The sequence below is a fragment of the Erithacus rubecula genome (assembly GCF_903797595.1).
Source record: "Erithacus rubecula genome assembly, chromosome: 6".
In the NCBI taxonomy this organism is placed as follows: domain Eukaryota; kingdom Metazoa; phylum Chordata; class Aves; order Passeriformes; family Muscicapidae; genus Erithacus; species Erithacus rubecula.
In genome coordinates this window covers 11,870,027-11,891,754 of record NC_136688.1, presented here as the reverse complement: position 1 = coordinate 11,891,754, position 21,728 = coordinate 11,870,027, and the positions used below count along the sequence as shown (strand labels likewise).

The 21,728-nt window shown below is 37.6% G+C and overlaps 1 protein-coding gene across 7 annotated transcripts in view; it reads left to right on the top strand.

Annotated features, from left to right (window-relative positions):
* PPFIA1 (PTPRF interacting protein alpha 1) overlaps window positions 1-21,728 on the top strand; it is a 52,300-nt gene that overhangs the window by 17,352 nt on the left and 13,220 nt on the right. For 5 of the 7 annotated variants that reach the window (XM_079309425.1, XM_079309424.1, XM_079309421.1 and 2 more), the window contains exons 3-19: window positions 3,479-3,580; window positions 4,080-4,244; window positions 5,076-5,150; window positions 5,580-5,681; window positions 5,934-6,155; window positions 6,856-7,002; window positions 7,541-7,675; window positions 8,765-8,848; window positions 9,338-9,469; window positions 10,841-10,903; window positions 11,900-11,979; window positions 12,224-12,356; window positions 13,060-13,283; window positions 13,426-13,657; window positions 16,855-17,006; window positions 17,588-17,760; window positions 17,895-17,988. In XM_079309425.1, the coding sequence (XP_079165551.1) occupies window positions 3,479-3,580; window positions 4,080-4,244; window positions 5,076-5,150; window positions 5,580-5,681; window positions 5,934-6,155; window positions 6,856-7,002; window positions 7,541-7,675; window positions 8,765-8,848; window positions 9,338-9,469; window positions 10,841-10,903; window positions 11,900-11,979; window positions 12,224-12,356; window positions 13,060-13,283; window positions 13,426-13,657; window positions 16,855-17,006; window positions 17,588-17,760; window positions 17,895-17,988 (2,315 nt within the window). The remainder of the gene's footprint in view (window positions 1-3,478; window positions 3,581-4,079; window positions 4,245-5,075; window positions 5,151-5,579; window positions 5,682-5,933; window positions 6,156-6,855; window positions 7,003-7,540; window positions 7,676-8,764; window positions 8,849-9,337; window positions 9,470-10,840; window positions 10,904-11,899; window positions 11,980-12,223; window positions 12,357-13,059; window positions 13,284-13,425; window positions 13,658-16,854; window positions 17,007-17,587; window positions 17,761-17,894; window positions 17,989-21,728) is intronic. The other 2 variants (XM_079309426.1, XM_079309422.1) reach the window with 1 other exon arrangement.

The window sequence follows — 21,728 nt, the reverse complement described above, 5'->3', positions numbered from 1 at the left end:
GATTCAGTTGGGTCAGAAAGTTACTTTCTTCAGTAAACATTTCAGTTTAGTATGGAGTATGGGTGTTTGCCAGTATGTTCTAATCAACAGGGAATATTTCCCTGGTAAATTCATCACTCTCCCACCGATTCGTGTGAGTGCTCTGAAGTGCTTATTGTGAGTTCCATTCTTGTCAATCCCCAGCGCTGTGTATTTATTATTTTGATGGCAGCCAGAAACAGAGCAGAACTTCATTCTGTTGCTCTCAGTCTTTTTAATTACAGAAAAATAACACAGCTTTGTGGACAAGTAGGAAAGTTTCTCAGGATTCTTTCTTTTTCATTCTTTCCGTACATTCGTCTAATGCCAAGGAAGAAATTATGAGACAACTCAAAATTTTCTGAGATTATAGAGCTGCAAATAGTTTCTTTGCTTTTGAGCTGCTTAAGGAAGTCACAAATTGTCTCCCATTGAAGGTAAGTATTAAAACTAGAAAGGACATGTCTTTTGGCAGTGTCAGCTGAAACTAAGGACATTCAAATGTTCTTTCTTAGGCAGCTCACGGGACTAGAAGCAACTTTTTTTTTTTTGTCAAAACAAACAGCAATGGAGGTGTTATGCAATGCCAGAAATCCCTGTCACTGTTTATGCAGCAGCAATATAAATTCCTGTGTGCACTCTTGCTCTGGTCATCTGACAGTGTGATGGTTCATGTCACAATTGGGATCTGTTTGTGCTGCAATTTATATTTACACAGGAGTATGAAATGGACTGGAACTCTCTGTCCTATAACCATCTGAAGAGTGAATAGCCTTCCTTTCAAATGTACAGCTGGATTTCACGTGGGCAAGCTCATGCAGATAAAAAGATATATAATGATGCTATGCAGTGATTTGAAGTTGAAAAAGGATGGTAACAGTGTCTGGTAGTCCTTGCTTTGCTCTTCATCCTACTCTCAGGACTTGAGAGAGAGATCAGAAAAATATAAAACTTCCCATGTCAGGCCAGTGTCACCTGGAGAACTGGGCAATACTGACGTTTCAAAATGTTGATATTGGCATGTTTAGGGTTTTTAAAATTACTCTTCTTTTATTATTATAAATTTGGAAGGGGAAACACATAAAGTAAGTTCAAGCTCTTTTCTGTAGTACATAATTATCTAATCTGTAAAAATAAGCAGGAACTGCAGTGAAAAATGGCAGCTTTGGTTTCTGCTTTACCTGAGCTTGTATGAGAGCAAAAGGGAAGTGTGCTGCCAATTCCCTAGGAGTCTTGGATGCTCCCACTGGTGGGGTGTTGAAGGTGCAGGAAAAGCTTGGATGTGAAGGAGCATTCTACTGGGAAAGCTTGTAGTAGAGTGAATATTTCTGTCAGCTGCAGTGAAGCTTGAAGTAGGTTTTTCTTCTCTTGGTTTGACTTGCACTCAGGACCTTTTTGTAATTTGTTTTGTGTGTGTAAAAGTTCTGGTAGCTGTATTTATAGACCAGGTTGTTTTGGAAGTATTTTCTGGCCATTTTGAAAATAACAGACCATTTTTTTAAAGAATGCAAATGAAATACTGCACAAAATATTTATATGAAGTGTAATTATTAAGTGTGTTAGAGAAATGAAATAATTTAGCAGTTGAGAAAGGGAAATAAAGGAAGTTTTTTGCAGGTTTTTTTCTAATTAAGCGGAGGGACTGGAAGTTTTTTCCAATGAGCAAATTTTATTTAGGAAGAGGAAATACAGGCATGGATTCTGCATCTGTGGTGGTGGGATTGCTGTCTTTTTCACAGCAACTTTTAAAAGCCTGAAACATTAGTAATTCTGGAAGAGTTCACTCCAGGTGTATATTGTGCAACATATTTTTTTGTTTTTTGGTCATGTGTATATTTTAGACTAGTTTACAAAATGAGTATTAGAAATTGCAGTGTCTTTAGACTGTGTCTGCTTATTTTAGTTGCATGTTAGAATTTGCAGATGTGCTTAGTATAATTAGTTGATGTGTCCTTTTGCTTTTAAGCATGTGCATTCTGTCACTTTGAATTTTGCTGCAAAACAGCTCAATATTAAGCTTTCACTTGATATGCAGCTGCTGGCTGATAAGTAATGTGTCTTACAGAGTTTGGAAAAAGTACAGAAGCAGCAATTGTGTCTCCACTTAACTGGCTATTTGTGTTCACCTTGTTCTGCTAATCACTGGTTCAGCTGTAAAAATTCATTGTTTATTAGGCAAAACTCTTGTTCATGAGTATTTTCCTTAGTTTGGACAACAGAAAGTGTTATTTACAAGCATTTCAATGTTTTCATATTCAAGTGCTCCAAATGTGTTCACTGGCCACTGAAGTGACTGAGACTTACTTATTTTCACATTATAAGTTTGACAAGACATGAGGGTTGCTTTCTTGCAAAGCTTTTTTCTAAAGGATGGACTCATTCATATTCACTCTGTCAATTCTCATGTCCAGCACGGTTCAGATTAGAGTTTAAATTTTGCTAGGGTAGATAAAATTATGCTTTGTGTTTGCTTCTAAATGTGGTGTATAGTTGTACCTCTTGTTCTATTCAGAGTATGCTCCTTGAGGTTATGGAGCATTTAAATAGTTTCTTGTATATTAAGTATTTTTAGTGGGACTGTTATTAGAGGGGAAATGGTTTAGGCCCCAGTGGTACTTGCAGATATTAGTACAATCATTTCCTGACAGAAACCCCAAACTGTTCTTTCATATTGACTGTGTTCACTGCAGAAATAAGCATGCAGTAAGTAATGTGAGTTAGCTCCACTCCTGTTCCCTGATGACACTTCACTCTGTACTATTTCACTTGGGTTGGATTTTATTTGGTGAAATCTTTATTGAATTTGAAGGGTGAGCCTTGTGAGGGCTTTGAGCCCCCAGGCTCAGCTTTCAGAAAACTCTGATTCTAATCCTCGGAGATTTCTAGAATCCTCAAAGGACTGTAGGGAAAGGGTTGTGTCATTCCCTTTTGAGAGATTGGAAGGAAGGCACAAATGAAATTCCTGCATTTAGCTGTATTCTGGTAAATGTCAGGATTATGCATTGTTGCTCACAGTTAAATCCTGACTTGAAATTTATAATGTTTGCTGGTTTCCTTATTTTGCTCTGCTTAGCACTCTGTTTTTTCTTGTCTCCCTCAGCAGTTGTTTACAAAAAACAACAGACCACAGCACACAAGACTAACAACTCTTTGAAGCCATACAAAGTGTGTTACAGATCTGTTTTTCCCTTTGCTTACCAGGGAAATCCCAAATCATATAATTGCCTCGAGACACTATAACAAGTTTTCAAAGTCCTAGTCAAGCATCTTTTGTCTTTACAGTTGGCAGCATAAAGGTTTTAAGTGTTAGAACTGAAGCTGGCTTAGCATGACTATACAGTTGTATTGTCTTTGCACATCTGAAATTAATGCTTCAAGGAACTGTCAAGTGTTCATATGAATCCACTCTCACTATGTCCTGACATTTGATGTGCTTATATTTCTGTCTTGTTTGTTGCAGGAATTTGCAGCGCTCACGAAAGAGCTCAATGTATGCAGGGAGCAGCTGCTTGAAAGGGAAGAAGAAATTGCTGAACTGAAAGCAGAAAGAAATAATACGAGGGTCAGTTCCTTGTCTTCTCCAAGTTCACCATTGTTAAAGCATCCAGCTACAGAGAGGAAAACAGATGCAGAATTTCAAAAGCTAAAAGTATTTTTTCCTGGTACTTGTACATGAATCCCCATGGAAGTGCAAATGTGTGCTTGTTCATCAAGAAGGTTTGGCAGCTTGTGCGCAGCTCCAAGTGCTGCTGTGCAGAATCAGGAAAAGCTTGTAAGACTGCACTGCTATCTGCCATCCAGATTTCTTGTTATTAAAGTTTTGTAATCCTGGAGCTCTGGGATCAGAGGAGCAGTAAGCAGGTTGTGGTGATCTGTTTGAGCAGCTTACTCTGCTAATACAGCTGAAATGTTAAAAATGAGTCCTTACGCTTGTATCCTTTGTCTCTGAAATTTGAAGTTTAGAACTAGGAGGTGGGAGAAGTTCTAGGAGGCAAAGTTTTCTGCAGCTGTACCAAACAGGAATAAACATTGTTCTTTCTTTTTTTTTCCTTTTGCTTTAGCTATTACTGGAACACTTGGAGTGTCTTGTGTCCAGGCATGAGCGATCCCTCAGGATGACTGTTGTGAAGAGGCAAGCTCAATCTCCAGCAGGAGTTTCTAGTGAAGTAGAAGTTCTCAAAGCACTAAAATCTTTATTTGAGCACCACAAAGCCCTTGATGAAAAGGTAATGAAGTATTGTGCCTAACATCTTTCTATCGTCTTTTCTTTGTGTGGACCAGTTAATTTTTGTACTGAAGTTGTAGAAATCTCTGCAGTGCAACTACATTAATAACTGCTCTCCTAAATTAAGATTCTGGACTTAACTAAATCATGATGCTGTGGTTTATTCAAGCACTTTATTAACTGTGTTATTAATGTAAACTCAGCATGGTTCAGTAGCAATATATTTGCTGTTGGAATGCACACAGCTGCTTACCTGTACAACATCAGGATTTATCCTTTTGATTATCTAATACAAGAAATGGACTAGAGAGAAGAGGAGGAAAATCTGCATACACTGGGATGGAAATCTGAGTGAAATGAACTCCTCCCTTCAGTTGTGCCTGATATTAGTAGCAGGATATGCAACTGCTAAAGTTCACTGTGAGTTTGTTGCCAACTTGCAGTTTACCTGACTTTGTGGCCCTTGTATATAAGATCTGGCAAATGATTTTAAGTGGAATTTTACCTATTCTTCTGTGTTGTAAACAAGAAAAAGCAAACACAGTTTGTGCCTTGGAGAAGGACAAGGAAATTCTGGGTATGTTTAATTCTTTAGTGCCTGAATTTACAGGTCACGTTGCTTATGACAAAAAAGGAAAAAGCTAGATTATAAGATGCACATTATTTGACTTTTTTTCTTTTTTGGTAGCATGTGTTGTAATTAGTACTGACTCCAGATTTAGAATTCTAAATGTAATGGAAACAGTGTAATTTATTATCTGTAAAAGCTGCAAGTGAAATTGGTTTCTTTTTGATTTGAATGGTTTCAAATAATTTGAAATTACCCTTTCAGGTAAGGGAGAGGTTACGAGTAGCACTTGAAAGATGTAGCTTGTTGGAAGAAGAGCTAGGTACTACACATAAAGAGGTAAGTTTCTGTCTTAAAAGAAGACTTCATGTGTCCATTATGGGCGTTTCAGTCAATATTTGTACAGAGTAATTTATTAAGTTTCACTTTCACTTCTTCCTTTTGATTTCTTGCCAAATGGGATAATTGTTAACTTTTAACTTAGCTGATGTGAAAGAGCAGGAGAGGAAAAAGCCAAGCCTCTCTGCTCCCAAAGAAACCCAACCAAAAAAAGCCCTAACCAAACCAACATAAGGAGTTCCTGTGCCTTTAAAATAAGTGTATGCAGTGGCATAAATTATTGGAGTACCTGTGCCAGATTTTATTAATACATACCTGGCAGTAGAATCAGTAATTGTTGTTTTGCTCCTTTGCTTTTGCAGCTGTTCCTTATATTAGTAGTGAGAAAGGAATTGACTTGAAACATGTGTCTATAAACTTTTCTTTTAGTTAATGATTCTGAAAGAGCAAAATAATCAGAAGAAAACACTTCCAGATGGGATGCTGGATGTAAATCATGAACAGGAAAATGCACCAACTACAAATGGGAAGGTACAGCTATTTACTTTGCTTAGCTGGCATCTGGTTTTTAATCATTACCTATAACATTTTAATTTTAAACCATAATAAAATACTTTTGAGTAATCATCTAATTAAAAAGTCTTAGTTATTGAAATTTCAGCTTTTGCAGTCTATCCAATAATAAAATTATCTTTGGGGAAGGATGTTTACATGTGAGTAACAATTTGTTTTTCGTTCTTATTTGCATCGTGCTAATACACGTTTTTTTCCCCTGTTTAATAGAGATCCTCTGATGGTTTGTTATGCCATGATGAAAACCTTGCTAAAGTAGTTGAACTCCAAGACATTATAGATAAGCAAAACAAAGAGCAGACACAAATGAAGGAACGCCTCACTGCTTTGTCCAGCAGAGTAACAGAGCTGGAAGAAGACCTAGACACCGCAAGGAAAGACTTAATAAAATCTGAAGAAATGAACACAAAGTTACAGAGGGATGTACGAGAGGTGAGGAAGGAATTGTCAGGATTTGGGGAGTCACAAATGCCATTACTTTATAAAATTTAATCTCACTGGTGCTCAGTTGAACGTTGTTTTTGGAAGTCTTTGGTTTGATGGATGAGAAGAAAATGTCTTTTTAGGATAGGATTTGATGTCTGTTTTTTGTTTAAAAGATCAGTCACTTAAGAAAATTTGTCTTCAGGATAAATCTATTACTAACTATTCCATTAATAGATTGGAGATTTACCATTGCCAGCTTCAGCAAGTTCTGTAGGAGATGTTTGATCCTGTCATACATACTCAGCTTATTGCTCATGGCTTCCTTTTTGTAAAAGATGCACTTGGCTGAGCAATCCCTTTGATTTCAGTGGTGTGGTTCACAGTTTGTGTCACTGCTGAATCCCTGATCTCCAGGGTCTCACATATTGTTATTACATAGAAAGGGAGCTTAGTTAAATGCCAGAACACACTCTGATCATCCCCAGCAAGTCAAATTTTGGTCTGTGTGTACCATTGGAAAGGAAAGTAGCATATCTGTGATGTAAGGTGTTAAAGATCAGTGGTTCTTAATCATTCACTGTTTTTAAAAAACATTAATTTCTACTTAATTTTCTACTGAGACAAATAACCTGATTTTAAAATTTTTTCATTTTATCACAAAATGATTATTTCTCACATTCTGGCTTCTGTCCTGTGTCTTGCCCAGACTCTGGCCCAGAAGGAGGACATGGAGGAGAGAATTACCACTCTGGAGAAACGCTACCTCGCTGCACAACGTGAAGCTACATCTGTGCATGACCTCAATGATAAACTTGAAAATGAAATTGCCACTAAAGACTCCATGCACCGACAGGTTGTGGTTTCAAATGAGATGAAGTACATTTTGCTCCGCATAAAGCTAATGGAGATAATTATTGTTCATGCTATGCTGAAGCACTTTGCTTTTAGGAAGATAAATATCAGCTGTAATGTGCTGTTATTAGTGATTGTTTTTCAGGAGCTGGAGTCATACATTAAAGAGATTTTTACCCTGGGAATAAAGATGAGACAGCTTTACTGGGAAGGAGAAATGATTTTGAGAAATTTAGTGCACTTCATCTTGGGGCAGCAGGGCTGTTGTTCCTATTAATTGTGGATTTTTAAGTTACTGTATGTGTATCTAAGCATCTTTGGTTTTGTGGGTGAGAATTACTAATTTTCAGCTAAACTTCGAAGATTTGCATAGCGTGTAGTGATTTTTTTCAGGCTATTGCCTTAGTGAGATAGAAGTTTGACAAGTGCTTGACCTGAAATAGTCCAACTTTATAAGTTAGAAATGGTTGTTTAGCCAACCACTTTCTAACGAATCACTTCTTTAACCCTCAACACTTGCTGGCCATAACCCTGTGCAGAGTGAAGATAAGAACAGGCAACTGCAAGAGCGACTGGAACTGGCAGAGCAAAAGCTGCAGCAGACCCTGAGAAAAGCTGAGACTTTGCCAGAAGTGGAGGCTGAGCTGGCACAGAGAGTGGCAGCACTTTCAAAGGTGAGGTGATGGCACAGTGTCCTCCAGACTTCCTCTTCCACTGGTATCCCAGTGCAGGAAATATGTTCCTAGTGTTGGTTTGATTACATTTGGTTTCCAGTTTTCCCACAAATAATTCAGAAAATATTTGTTTATTTCCTACTTTTTTTTTCCATTCATCTCTCTAAGGATAGTGTGATTTATAAAAGCATCTTAATCTTTTATTTTTTAGTGTTTGCTCTTTGGAGCTCTTTTGGTTTTCTGTTAATTCTTCTACATCATAAAAATATCTCTGAATTATTATTTTGGTGCTTTTTATTAAAATTATTCAATAATAGGTATAAAGTCTTCTAAACATGATCTGTTTCTGAAAGAGAAACTTAATTTTCTTCCACTGCTAGCTAAGTGAAGCAAGTGGGGAGCAAGGGAAGTTGTGCTACTACCAAATATCAAGATTTTTAGAGGGCTGCAAATGGAGTAACGAAATCTGAAGAATTGTATTTAGTTAACTACAAATGAGCCTTTTCAAGTGTGTGTCTGCATGCTTTCTTTCAAAGCCTTGGTTTCATTTCTTTCCCTGTTATCTTTCCTGTCCCTAACTGGCTCTGTAGTCTGACCTTTTGTCTCCTGGGAGCTCTGCTGCTAAAGATGCTAAAGCTTTGGAACTTGCCACCAAGCTTAGGAAGGTAGAATTTGTATCTTAGTCCTTGTCTCTGCTTGCTGCTTTCTGCTTTGCCATGATTACTAACAAAGGGTCCCATCATCCAGGCTAGTGAGGAGAAGCTGAAAATGCACTCAGTCTTTATTTTTATTTATTTATTTGGGTTTATTTCTTGGGAATATGAATGAACTTTGCTGTTGCAAGCTTGTTTGCAAATAGTAGTGGATTCATGGTACTTAGGGGTGAGAGGTTTCATAATTTTGCCACTTCCCATTTGAACTCTTGCAAGGTCCTTTTGGTGACAGAAAAGCATCTGTTCTGCATTGTCCTTTACCATAAATGGCAGTTGTGCAAAGCATGTTAGAAATATTCCTGTGCCTCAGTGGTTTTTTTGCTTTAGAAGCCTGAAAAATCCCACCCAAATTCTAATTTTACTCTCAAATTGACAGGCTGAGGAGAGACATGGCAATATCGAGGAGCGACTGAGACAGATGGAGGCACAGCTTGAAGAGAAGAATCAAGAACTGCAAAGGGTACTGCACATCATTTTGACAAAGATAAAAACAGAACCTAATCCTCTTTATTTCTCAGCTTTAAGATAAAGCCAGAGTTTAGGCTGGTTTTGGTGTGTCACTGTACTGTGGCTAACCTTAAATCTCAAAGAAAATGTGCTGAAAGTCTCCAATGAAAGTTTGAAGAAACTTGCTGAATTAAATGACTATGAAAAAAATTGGTTCCTGGGTTATAAATAATGAAATCCATTCTTAATTGTGCCTTTTAAAATTTTTTTTAGTGTAGGCTTAGATTTTCAACTTCTGATCTTGGATCACTTACTAAAGATTGAAGTGTCCCTTAGACTCCCTATGCAGAGCCCTGGAGGCACATGCAGTGTTTCTCTGTGGAAAAATATTGCTGTTAAAGAAAATGCATTTAGATTAAAGAAAGCTTGGTGCCTTCATAACTGAAAATTGTTAGAGATATTGCAAATCTAAAGTTTTTTCAGTAGCTCTTTTGTATCTCAGGCTAGACAGAGAGAGAAGATGAATGAAGAGCATAACAAACGTTTGTCAGAAACTGTTGATAAGCTCCTGTCTGAATCCAATGAAAGGCTCCAGCTTCATCTCAAGGAGAGGATGGCTGCCCTGGAAGATAAGGTAACAAGTCACATTCCTGTAATGAATCTGTAATTCTGTAATGATTTGTGCCTTTTGCAACGTGTCTGTAACTTCAGCGGATAAACACAAACCCCTTATTAATAAGTAGCTGCTGTTAATGCTCTTTTTTAGTGTGGATTTTGAAAATATACTCTTATAAATAATTTCTGAGGTTGTCCCTCAGCACCGCACTGTGGTGTTGAGAAGGCAGCTTTTAAGAAGCTTTATCCTTTTTTACTCGTGCAGATTGCATAAATAGGCTCATCCAGTGTAATACAGGAAGCCTAAAGCATTGGAACTTTGACCTTTCCAGTTCAGTTTCCTTTGTTTCCCACTGCTTTTGGCTGTAGCAGTTCCCCTGAGTCATTGTGGGATTCCTGCAATTTGCTTTTCTTAGGTAGTTCATTTTGAGACTCATTTTATGAGTGTAAGTGGGCAGTACCTCCATTGTCAGTGTGCATCTTGGAGCATTCCCCTGCACTCAATCTCTTCTGACACACTTTTTACTCCTTTTCTTCCTTTCTGCTTTTGGATCCAAGTCCTTGTGGATTATTCTTCCATGCACAGTTTGAAGTTAGCTTCCTTACTCTGGATCCAGCAAAGCAGTGTCTTCTAAAGTGGCACTTTGCTTGATGTTGACTTTGAATTGCTTATTCTTGGATTAAAATCTACTTGGTTTCTTTTACTAGAGGGTGAAATGACCATTTGGGGAAATGTTTCAGGAAAAGCTGAGTGTCTTTAGTTTTAAAGTTGTGGCAGTAAAATGCTTGGAAACACAAACGGTGTTTCCAGACTCTTACTGCATGTTTGCTTCCTCTTGCATTCATGCATAATGCTTGAATAATAGGTGATGTCTGAGGGTTGACCCTGAATCTTCCAAACCAGAGCTACATATGCAAATAATGAAGAAATTCTCCTTGTCCTTTACTGCAATTAATAGCTTCTAGAAAAGTGTTCTTGTGGAGGCTTCCAGCTTATTCTTTTATGCTAAGTTGGGAAGAAACATGCACGTAGCATTTTAAGGCTTTGTTCTGATTGTGTGTTTTTTCTTGAATTACTTTGAATTATTCCATAATTATTCCTTTTTTTTACTAGTTAGACTGTGAAATAGAGCTTTAAAAGGCTGCTATTGCTATTAAAGATTTATGAAATTAGTACTATTACTAAATCCATTATTTAGAGGACTGTACACCTGGAGGGATAGACCTTCAACTATAAAAATCAAAGTGAAATGATGGAAACAATCAAGGATCTGTAATTTAAAAGATGCATTTGTGTAGTGTTGACTGCATTTTTTTAATACTCCTCATGGTTATGGTTTAAAAGTGTCAAGCTTATGAGTGACTTAATTTTTCATGCCTTTAATTTCAGAATTCACTTCTTCGCGAAATTGAAAATGCAAAAAAACAAATAGAAGAACTTCAGCATGAAAAGGTAGACTTTGCATTTCAGAAATATTATCTTAGAACTTAATTGCTGCCTTGCTACATAGCAGTATCAGATTTTAATTACTCATAAAACTTAACATTTCCTGCTCTGTTTAAGAGAAATGAGCTGTTGTTACTTATTTTATAGTATTGTGTGCCACAGTTTTAGAAGGATTTTATAGGTAATACATAACCTTTTAGTCCAAGACTTAACACACTTTTGAATATGTAAAGTGCCTGGATATGTTGGCAATTGACCAAAGTTTGGAGATTGTGTGGGATTTTTATACTGTTGTACATATGACCTTGAACAGCAAAACCAAACGAGACATACTTTTAATGTTGGGCATTTTTCCATAAAGTTTCAACTCAAAGCATTGAATATGACAAAATACTTGTGCAAATGCAAACATCTTTTAAGTTTTAAGAACTGGGGAGCAGAAGGAGAAATATTTGTTAGACTTGGCTGCTCCTTGGCAATAGCAGCTGCCTGGTGTTCTTGTCCTGGAAATGACAAGGTCCCTCTTACAGATGTTCATTATCAACCACTTTTTATTTTTTTTATGCTTTCATTGTTTTCCCATTAATTGTATTTCTCTGCTGTTAAATTCAGGGTTTCTAGAGCATGTAAAAATGTCTAAATTAAAAGTGAATGCTTTTAGATCCTTTTGTGCAGAGAGCTTGAACAAATCTTGTTTCTTTTCATCAGTTAATTATAATGAACATAGTAGCATGTGAACTAATAGCTGTCTTTAAAATACATTGTCATTTCTAGAGTCATGGTAGAGAGGCAACAGAATTATTCTGGGATGCTCTGATGTGATAGTGCTGTATTGTATGTAGCAAAAACAATGTTTAAATAGTTGAAGGGTATATCTTAAAATCTATTATTTCCAAGTTTCAGAGAAATGAGATAAAAAACCTAAATGTTAGTTTATAAATTTGTACTTGATGCTATCTTTCATAAAAGCTTATTATATGTTTTTTCTATTTATCTTTCCAGGATCAACTTGTATTAAATGTTGATGCATTAAGGGCTGAAAATGACCAAGTTAGACTCAGAGCCACATCACTGCATCATAGGTACCACCAGTAGTTTTGTTTGTTCTTATTTTCTTTAAGGCCACTATGATAAATACAATTTTGTATATTATAAACGAAAATATTTTAGTCATAGCTGTAAAACTGGTTTTTATAGAGCATACAAAGCAATGTTTATACTGCTTAAAAACAACTGGCAGTGGTGGGACAAGAGGAATCTCTTGAGTGACTTTTTTTTTGCTTCTTTCTCCCTTTGTAAGGATGAAATGTTTATTTTGTGTTGCAGCAGACCAGATTTCAGATTCCCTGTGCCATCCTCCTCTGTTGGGGACAGTCACACTGACTCCTATGGCACCTCCTCTGTGCTGAGGCGGCCCCAGAAGGGGCGTCTGGCTGCTCTCAGGGACGAGCCTTCAAAGGTGAGGAGGGAAAATACAAATAACACTGGGACAGAAAAACAGATTTGTTCAGTACATGGGGCTAATTAAGTGCAAGGAGATTTTAGAATTGGGAGGACCTGGCAATAAATTCCTGGATTTTATAGATCCTGTGTTACTAACTCATGAGCAGCTGCTGGTCCTTTTAATTGTTAGTGAATAGTTGCAGGATTATGGTTTGGAACTCCAATTTTGTTTTGTTAGATTTTTTTTTTTTTTTTTAATTTTTGTTGTATTTCTTTGGGCTTTTTAATTTATTTTTCACATTTTGCTAAGCCTGCAAAGTACAATTTGAAATAGTCCTACTTTTGTGTCTGTACTCTAATCTAACGTGTTCTGCAAGCAATTTCTATTTCCTTTCAGGATGTGAGTACTTGTTACATAAAACTGATTCCACTGTTCCCATAGAATTGATAGCAAAATTCTACTGTAATTAAAAGCGTGTGCCACCAAAATATGTGATATTATAATTGACTCAATGAGCCTGTTCTGCATCTTGCAGTTAAATGAAATTTGAAGTTTCCTACATTATAGCCTTTAGTTTCTCTAAACATTGCTGTCTTGATGGATGCATTCAGCATGTAAGTGGATTTACATAAATTATTTTAAACATCTTGATAAGCAGTGGAGATGTCATGTTTTTCCCATTTGAGCTTGGATTTATTTCTTTAATGGATTCTTGTAGGTTCAGACCCTGAACGAGCAGGATTGGGAGCGGGCCCAGCAAGCCAGCGTGTTGGCAAATGTGGCACAAGCATTTGAGAGTGATGTGGATGTGTCTGATGTGGAGGATGACAGGGAGACCATTTTCAGCTCAGTTGATCTGCTGTCACCAAGTGGTCAGGCTGATGCTCAGACTTTGGCCATAATGCTGCAGGAACAGTTGGATGCAATCAACAAAGAGATCAGGTACGGCCTGTCTGCTGTGGAGCTTCTGATAAAAACATGTTAGGAAATGGTAATTTTTCCATGTTTTTCTGCTAAGTGCCACTTCTTTCAATGCATGGTCCTTGTTGGAATGCCCCGTTCCCCTGAAGCTGTTTTTCCTCAGGCTGATCCAGGAGGAGAAGGAGAACACAGAGCAGCGCGCGGAGGAGATCGAGAGCCGTGTGGGCAGCGGCAGCCTGGAGGCGCACGGCCGGTTCCGCTCGCTGGGCTCCATCGCCCCCGCCTATGGCGGGAGCCTGGCCAGCTCCTCCCCGCCCGGCAGTGGCCGCTCCACGCCCCGGCGCGTCCCGCACAGCCCGGCCAGGGAGGTGGACAGGCTGGGCATCATGACACTGGTGGGTACCTGTGCCTCCTTCGGAAGAGTGTTCCTGTTCTTTAGGAAATGGCTTCCTCTCCTGCTTACTCAGCTGTATTTTTCCTTCCTCTAGGTTTTCCTACTGCTTCCTTTCAACTTCTATAAAAAGTGTAAGATACATAATGATTAGGAAAAGCGTTCAGAGCTCAAGTCTATTATTTGGTCAACATCTCATGCCTAAGTATTTATTCCTTCTGTTGTTACGGTCTTTCTTCAGATTCCTCTTTTTAGAAAAAATAATGTTTTCTTCTCAAGCACTTTCTCCCTCTGCTATAAACTTGATTTTTAGCAGTCCACTATTCCACTAAACACTCAGCTAAGAAGTGATTTGCGTATTAATCTTGAAGATTGGGATGGTATTGCTGCTGTTTGAATATTAATGAGTGCTAGTGTCCTGTTTTAGGCTATTAGAGCCTGATCAGTAAAAGAAATATCTGTTAGCCTTTGCAGGTGATAAAGTAGTTTAGTCTTAGGAGTTCAGAGAGTAGAGAAAGATATTTTCCTCCTTTTGACATTCCTATGACTGCTTAGGAAGATTAATCCTTCCAGGAGCTGCTTTATGCATGTAAGCACATCTGTAAAATTGAGATACAGATTTCCCCCTTCCTGTTTTTTACATAAATGTTAAATAAAATGAACAGTTAAAACCATGTATTTCAGCTAAGTAATTTTGCTAGCTTTTAAAAATTTATGTGTATATATACCAAGAAGTCTATTTTTTCATAAAAGGGAATAAATTTGCCTTCTTTGAATTAAAATAAAAATCATTGTACTAGCTCTAGCCATATGTCCAGGGTCAAGCAGTCTTCTGCTAAAAAAAAACTATTAAAATTCTGATTGTGGAGTGCTCCATCTTCTAACATTTCACAATAATTAGTTATGCTAAATACTTCTCATGTGGAAAACCGTGTACAAATATAAATATCTTTTTTCCCCAAAACTAGATCAGGAGAATGTGTCTTGTCTGAAATCCAATGCAATTGAAGAAAAGTGAATTTTAATGAAGTTCACTTTAGATCCTAATTGTGCATCAAAGTCACTTGATCTGGTGTTTACAGTTGTATTTGATGGATTTTGTACCTGGCAACTGATTTGTGAAAGCTTGAAATCAAGAGTTAGAGAACAAGAGCTTTCTAGAAACTTTAGGAAGATATATCATGAATTATTAGACTGAGTTCTGCTGTGTCTTCCAATGTTTTAATAGAGTTGCATTAGTTTTTGATCATGTAGGCAAATTAGCTTAATGCCAGTGGTTATGCAGCTCAGTCAGTTGAAAGCCCCTCATGATTAAAAAGCATCAACATGATAAATGGTGAAGCCTACAGCTCTCTTGAGCAGCCCTTGTGAGCTGTTCATTCCATGTGGTGAACATTTTCATTTTTACGCTCATCAGATTTAATGGATGAAAGATCCAATAATAGTAAAATGAGTTCGCAGTGCTTTGTCAGGATCTTGAGGAGAAACTAGATCATCTTTAAAGGTCCCTTCTATGATTCAGTGAACTTATGATTTATTAATGTAGTACTCTACAGTCAGATTGAACAAAACTTTCCATACTAATGCTGCAAAATTTACATGTATTCTAAATCAAAAGCAGTTAGAAGTTATCCTTTGTAGGAGGGAAACAACATCCCTCCCCCCTTCCCACTTCAAAGGGGACCAACTTTATTTTTTATTACAGCCTTTTTAAATAATGAGAGCTATTAAACAAATTATCTAAATTTAACTTTTGTCAGCATCAGTCTGAATAAGCTGTGTAACTCTTGCTCTTTGCACTGGCGGAGGTGAGCGCTTCCTGGGGATGAGGTATAGTGGATGGAGGATAAAATAAAAGCGGTGGTGAATTCCTTCTCAAACATTCCAGCACCCAAAAGCTGTAAAAAGAACAGAATCCTGGTACTATATAGAAATGGCCATTGTTGGCACTCTTTAGCATTATTAAAGACTTGGCTGCTTTTTGTGCAGTGTAGGAAACAGCTGCAGGAATCCCTGGGTTGTGAGGAGGGACAGATGATTTACTAAGGCTACCTTGGAGGTTCAGGGCAGTTCCTCACCTTTTCAAAGCAGCACCTTGTACCCCCACATACTTTTTTTTTTTATTTATTTTTTTTTTTTTCCTGCACATAGTTTGTGCTAATTTGCCAACGGTCCTAATACACTTAAGCATCTCTGGTACTTTGGTAGATCAACTCCAGGTGTTTATTTTTTGCTTCCTTTTCTTCACTTCAGGGATACATTTAAGTAATCTGTGATTTAAGGAGTACTTCACACCCAGTATCTCTCTGTGCCATTCTTGTAATTGTTGTTTATATTCTCCCTAAGGTGTTTTGTCTGTACTAGTTGTCTCAGTCTGTGCTACAGTTTACAATGAATACAGTTTTTCCAAATTTCTTTTCTTTGCACGCATCTGTCAGCCTAGTGATTTAAGGAAACACCGTAGAAAGGTAAAAATCTTTAGTTTATTTCATGGTGTGCCCCTTCATCTCTCTCCCTGTCCCCAAACTCATTAGTGGATAACAGGAACATAAACATTTGCAGGGTATCTCTGTAGATTATGGTTTATCATTTTAGCCTGAGTGTGGGTTTGTTTTGCGGGTTTGTGTGTTTGCCTATTTTTGCTGGTGTGGAGGACTGTTGTGCTGCTTTCTGTTTGCAACCACTGCTTTGCAGACTTCATGCATCAGTGCTTAATTTTAAAAGCTGTCACTGCACACACAAATAAGTTATTCTTTCTGCTAGTCAAACTTTTGTAGCCACAGGTGTGTAGAAACTGACTTCAGAGTCAATAATCTTGCTAATAATTCTTTCCACAGGTCTCTTCAGTTTTTCTGTCTTTTCAGTTGCTTAAACTGGGGACAGGTATATTAATTCTATGGTGCTGAAGGCATTACTTCAGTAATTCAGTAATTACTCCAGTACTTTTAGCCCTGTAAATGAATAAAAAATAAGTGCTACTTTCTTGTTTCAGTAGCTAAGACTGAATTTAGTGGTTTGTCACTCAAGGTAACAAGAAATTCATAAAGAAATCAAGCAAAAAATAGGCAATTTTAGAATGGTAAGGGCAAGAGTGATCCTTCAACACTGAAATAAGACTCTTCCTTTCACTGTTTTGTGGAGTGTTGGTATTGCCTCCATGTTTTGGCATTGCCCCTGAAGTTTTCCTTCTTTTTCCATCAGTCTCCAGCTTCCAGAGAAGAGGTACGAGACGACAAAACCACCATAAAATGTGAGACATCACCACCTTCTTCACCTCGGTCTTTGCGTCTGGACAGAGTCCAGAAAGGAGCTCTGCACACAGTGAGCCACGAAGATATCAGGGACATTAGGAAGTAAGTAGCTGGGAATCACTCAGGCCTACCAGGAATTCAGTGTTCCACAGCATCAGAATAAAGTAGGATTGGCCTGTAGGATTTTAGTCTGAGTGTTACTACAAAGTGTTTCTCAAAAGTCAGGAGTGCGAACACATAAATGGTGACTGTTACATAAACATTAGGAACATAGGTTTTGCTAATGCTTTAGAAATGGTTTCATGGGAATTCTTTTGGTACTCAGTCTCTAAGTTTGCTTCATGCTTGGGATATGAAAAATATAACTCTTAACTCCTGAAGTTGTAATTTAGCTATAAAATTGAGAAATAACTTGCAAAATTGCCATCACGTTGATTGACAGATACTCTTTTCGAAGTACCTAAATATCTGAGATGGATTCCACTCAAGTATTTCAAACTTGGTCTGCTCCTTTCAGGCAGGAACTTGTGCCATCAACATTTCTTTTCATAACTCATAGAAGCTGTAATTAAATGTCATTAGTGAGTTACTGAACTTTTATTAACTTGCACAGAAGCCTGAACTTATCTCTGGTGAATTTGTTTGTACATGGGCTCCTTCATGACTCTCATTTTTTGGTACAGTTCAACAGGTTCACAAGATGGGCAAACAAGTAATCCCAGTAGCAGTAACAGCAGCCAAGATTCCCTTCACAAAGCCCCCAAAAAGAAGGGGATCAAATCCTCCATTGGCCGCCTGTTTGGCAAGAAGGAAAAGGGACGACCTGGACAAGGAAGCAAGGAAGCTCTGGGACAAGGTTGGTTTGCTTTTTCTTACACAGTGAGCAAGATGGCCTTGGGGGTTTGGTTTTACACATTCCTGATCAGTTATTTTAAAAAGGATTAAATTGAGAGTGACTTGAGATTGGGTTGTTTTTTTTTTTTTTTATAGGTGGTATGGGAGAAGCAGATGGTTCCTCTCAGGATGCATTAGGTCTCAGTAAACTTGGAGGTCAGGCAGAGAAAAACAGGAAAATGCAGAAAAAGTAAGTTATCAAACATTTGTAATCCTGTGTTATTCATGTATTGCTTTGTTTAAAAATGCTGTGGTTTTATTTTTTAGTTTGGTTTTGGGGTATTTTTGCTTAATATGGTGCTATGGCTTATAAGCCTCTGTAGATTTTTTTGTTACTATTTTTTCAGAACATTAATAGCACCATAGGTCATGGTAAGTTTGAAAGGAATTTATGCTGAAAACTTGCATTTGGACTGGTGTAATAAAGAAATCTGGAGATAGAAGTGGACTCTTAGCAAATTCCCTCTGAATTTATTATATTTCATACCTGCTTTGGAAGGTATTAAATATAATAAGTTATAAATACCTTTAATTCAAATGGGAGATTTCCAAAAGTTGCTCTTGGCTGTTCTTTGCTCCAGAGCTGGAGGAATTGACAAGAAGGAAGCATGAGATGCTGTGTGCAAACATCCCTGTGTATGAATTTGCTGTCTCCTTTCTCTGGCCCTTTGTGTTGCAGCTGCTGGCAGCATCTCTCTTCACTAATTTTTTCACTTCTGTTTAAGATTGTCTACTGAAATATTTTCCCTTGTACTATACAGCCCTGGTTTTTTCATTTTTTTTAAATCAATTTTTTAAAATCTTCAATCAATTTCTTTAATTTTTAATCAATTGTACCTTGTATGCAGTTACCTTTTCCTAGTCATGAGAATTTTTCACTCTGTCCCAGAAAAATCTTTAGTTTACTGCTCACCTTTGGGGAGTGTTTGTTTGCATGCTTTGTTGTTTCCAGACTCAGAACAGATGAACCAAAGACTAATCATAGGTGAAAACCAGAGATTGCTACTTGTAGAAATCCTGACTTGATGCTTATATGGGAATACAGGAAATATTCATATTTATATAAGTAGGATCAGGCATTCCTTGCATTTTTTCCCCTAATGTTGAGCCATATACCTTAAACTTCTGCTGCTTCTGTTCTGTTCAGCTGTCAAGAAACTGATGAAGATCAGACTTTCCTTGCCTTCTGAAAATAGAGAGTAAATCTTGAAAAGAAAGGGTGCTAATTTTCCCTTTGAGAGGGATTTCTTGCAGTACCTAAGTTCTGTTAACTAATACGAATAATGCCTGGTGGCTGCTAATGAAAACCAGCAGTGTGTTAGTTTGAAAAGTCAGAATGGAATGTGGGTTTGTTTGGATAACAGAAGGCTCAGCTGTTTTTCTTCAGACTGCTGTTTTGAAGGCAATCATATATTATTATGATCTGGTATTTTCCCTTTTCTACAGTGCTTTAAAGCATACCACATCTTGGTTGAATAAAGTTGTAGTCTGGTCATATCTAAAGAGTGGTAAGGTCTGTTCTTTGAGCAATATAGGTGTTTCTCAATACCAGCCACAAGTTTCATTCTCAAGTAAAATCCATACTGTCTTGCTTTCAGAAATGCAAGAAGTACAGTTGCAGATAAATCATGACTTTTTTTGTAAACATTTTGCCTTTCAAAAATTTACTGGTATTATTTAAAGCATAAGTTATGGCTGCATGTTGCAGATTGCTTAAAAGGCAGCTGTCTCTTTTAAACCAATGAAAACTTTTAGTTTGGAATTGCTTTCCCTAGCTCTTCCAAAGCCCTTCTCCATCTCTTTCACAGCCCCTCTAGGTACTGGAAGGGGCTCTAAGATCTCCCTGGAGCCTTCTATTCTCTACCACTCAATTAAATTAATGCACTATAATTTGAAAAAAACAAGTAAGATGCTTTCATGCAACTGCTCAGAATTCTGAGGGGTGTTCTGAACATAGGAAAGCAGTATTATCACAAGGAGTCAAAGATCTCTTGCTGCTTTCTTGAGATGCTCCTTATCAAAAAGAAAAAGTGGTAAAGCTGCTCTGAATTGCTTTTCACTCTGATATTGGAGGAGGGTGGGTTAAAACACATTTTGATTGACTGTTTGCTTACAAGACCTTGTATTCAGCAAAAAGAATTCCAGCTACCTGAATGCTTGGAACAATAAGAGCTCATTCTATTTATAGCTGTCTCTAATCCCTATTTGCTCATTTATCTTTCTGATTTCTGCTTGCATGTGCACAAATAGGCTGAGGGCAGTGTTCAGTGTCTGCTAACAAAAACCAATTTATAGTTACAGAATTAAATTACAGTACACATTATTTGTCTGTTTTTATATGCCTTTGAGTCCAATTTAATCCTAGTTTTATATTTGTCCTTCATTATTTTATTTTCCTTTTGTTTACCATTTGATGTGGTAGTGCAAAATCAGGGTAAGTTCGTATTTATTTTTATATAGGATTGTTGTGCAAGTATGATAAAACTCATTTGGATTTTTTAGCAATATATTAAAACCTCTATCCTTTCTTCGAATAAGTATGATCATGAAAGGAAATACTAGATTCAAAAGAATGTATTATGAAACTGTGTTGCTGAAATAAATCCAGTGTCCCCTAGTTCAGTGTGAAAGCTAGTTTGGTGCCTTGTCTTAATTTGCATGGTGTGAGCTTTTATAGTGGAAATATTAAACCCTCTTAGATTAGTTTTATAATCTGGGATTTGAAAGTTGTTTAGCAATAGTAGGTATTTGTGTTTCCAAGGTAGATATATTTCTGTTAAAGTGTTGTTTGGTGTTTAGTATATCTTATTCATTTAGTCATTTATAGTGCTGTCTTCATCTCTTGTGTGAGCTGTGGTAGTGATAGTGTTTGCCACAATTATGTTTGTGCTTTTCTGTGTCAGCACAAACAGCTTAGTACTGTATTCATCAAAAAGGAAGACAACCCTAAATTTAAGGTAACACTTACTACATCCTCTAACTCAGTATGGAATAAGGATATTAACTATCCCCTGATGCTCTGCCTACTTCTATCTCATGTTTTACAACTGTTGCTTCTCAGTTTTTACACCCTGAAGCTCACTTCCATCAGTATCACTCTCACACTGCAGTGTTTACTGTGTTCTGAACTTCTTCCAAGTCAATCCTCTTCAGTTCCATCCAAGAAATCTGGGATGCAGCATTCTGGCTATGAGCTCTGCACATGTATCCATTCCCATGCTGTCTTAATCCAGTGACAAAGTGAGGTTGCTGTGGGCTGCTTTATTTTCCTTGTGGGATGAGCATGTGCTCTCCTGCCAAGAGCCCTTCTGAACACAGATATTTCAGTCTCTAGAGGGTTCTGTACACACTCTGCTGCATCAGGCACCACCTGCAGCTTTGATATCATTTCTCACTCCTTGTGACCACAGTTTTTGCCTCCCAGCTGCTGTGAGATGCCTCTGGAATGTGTCTAACAACAAGCCTTCCTCCCTTGCAGTAGTATCTTTGGGCTCCTGTTCCAAGGGAAGCTCAGCCAAGATTTTTATTAAGTCTCCAGACATGTCTCCCTTGGTTTTGTCACCCAGGAGTTATTCCAGTAACCAGCTACTCTTTTGGCACTCTTTTATCCTTCAGAGGGCCAGGTTTGTACCACCTGTTAACTGCTGACACCACTGCAACATTTTTTTCCTCACAAAGATTGTGGATTTTGCATCTATTTCCTAACTGGTGTAATGGTTGGGCTGTGAGACTGTTGGCCTGACGAGATCTTTCAGGAATCTGATCACATTTTACTGGAATGCAGCGAGTGTCTTGGTGGAGTTTGAAAGGAATAGTGGGAAAAGGGAAGTTATAGGCAAAAAACATCAATGCATCATTTGCAGATGAAACAGCAGCTGCTTCTGAATTCTTCCTATGAGATGTTTTATTACTGGGCTACATCTTGATCTT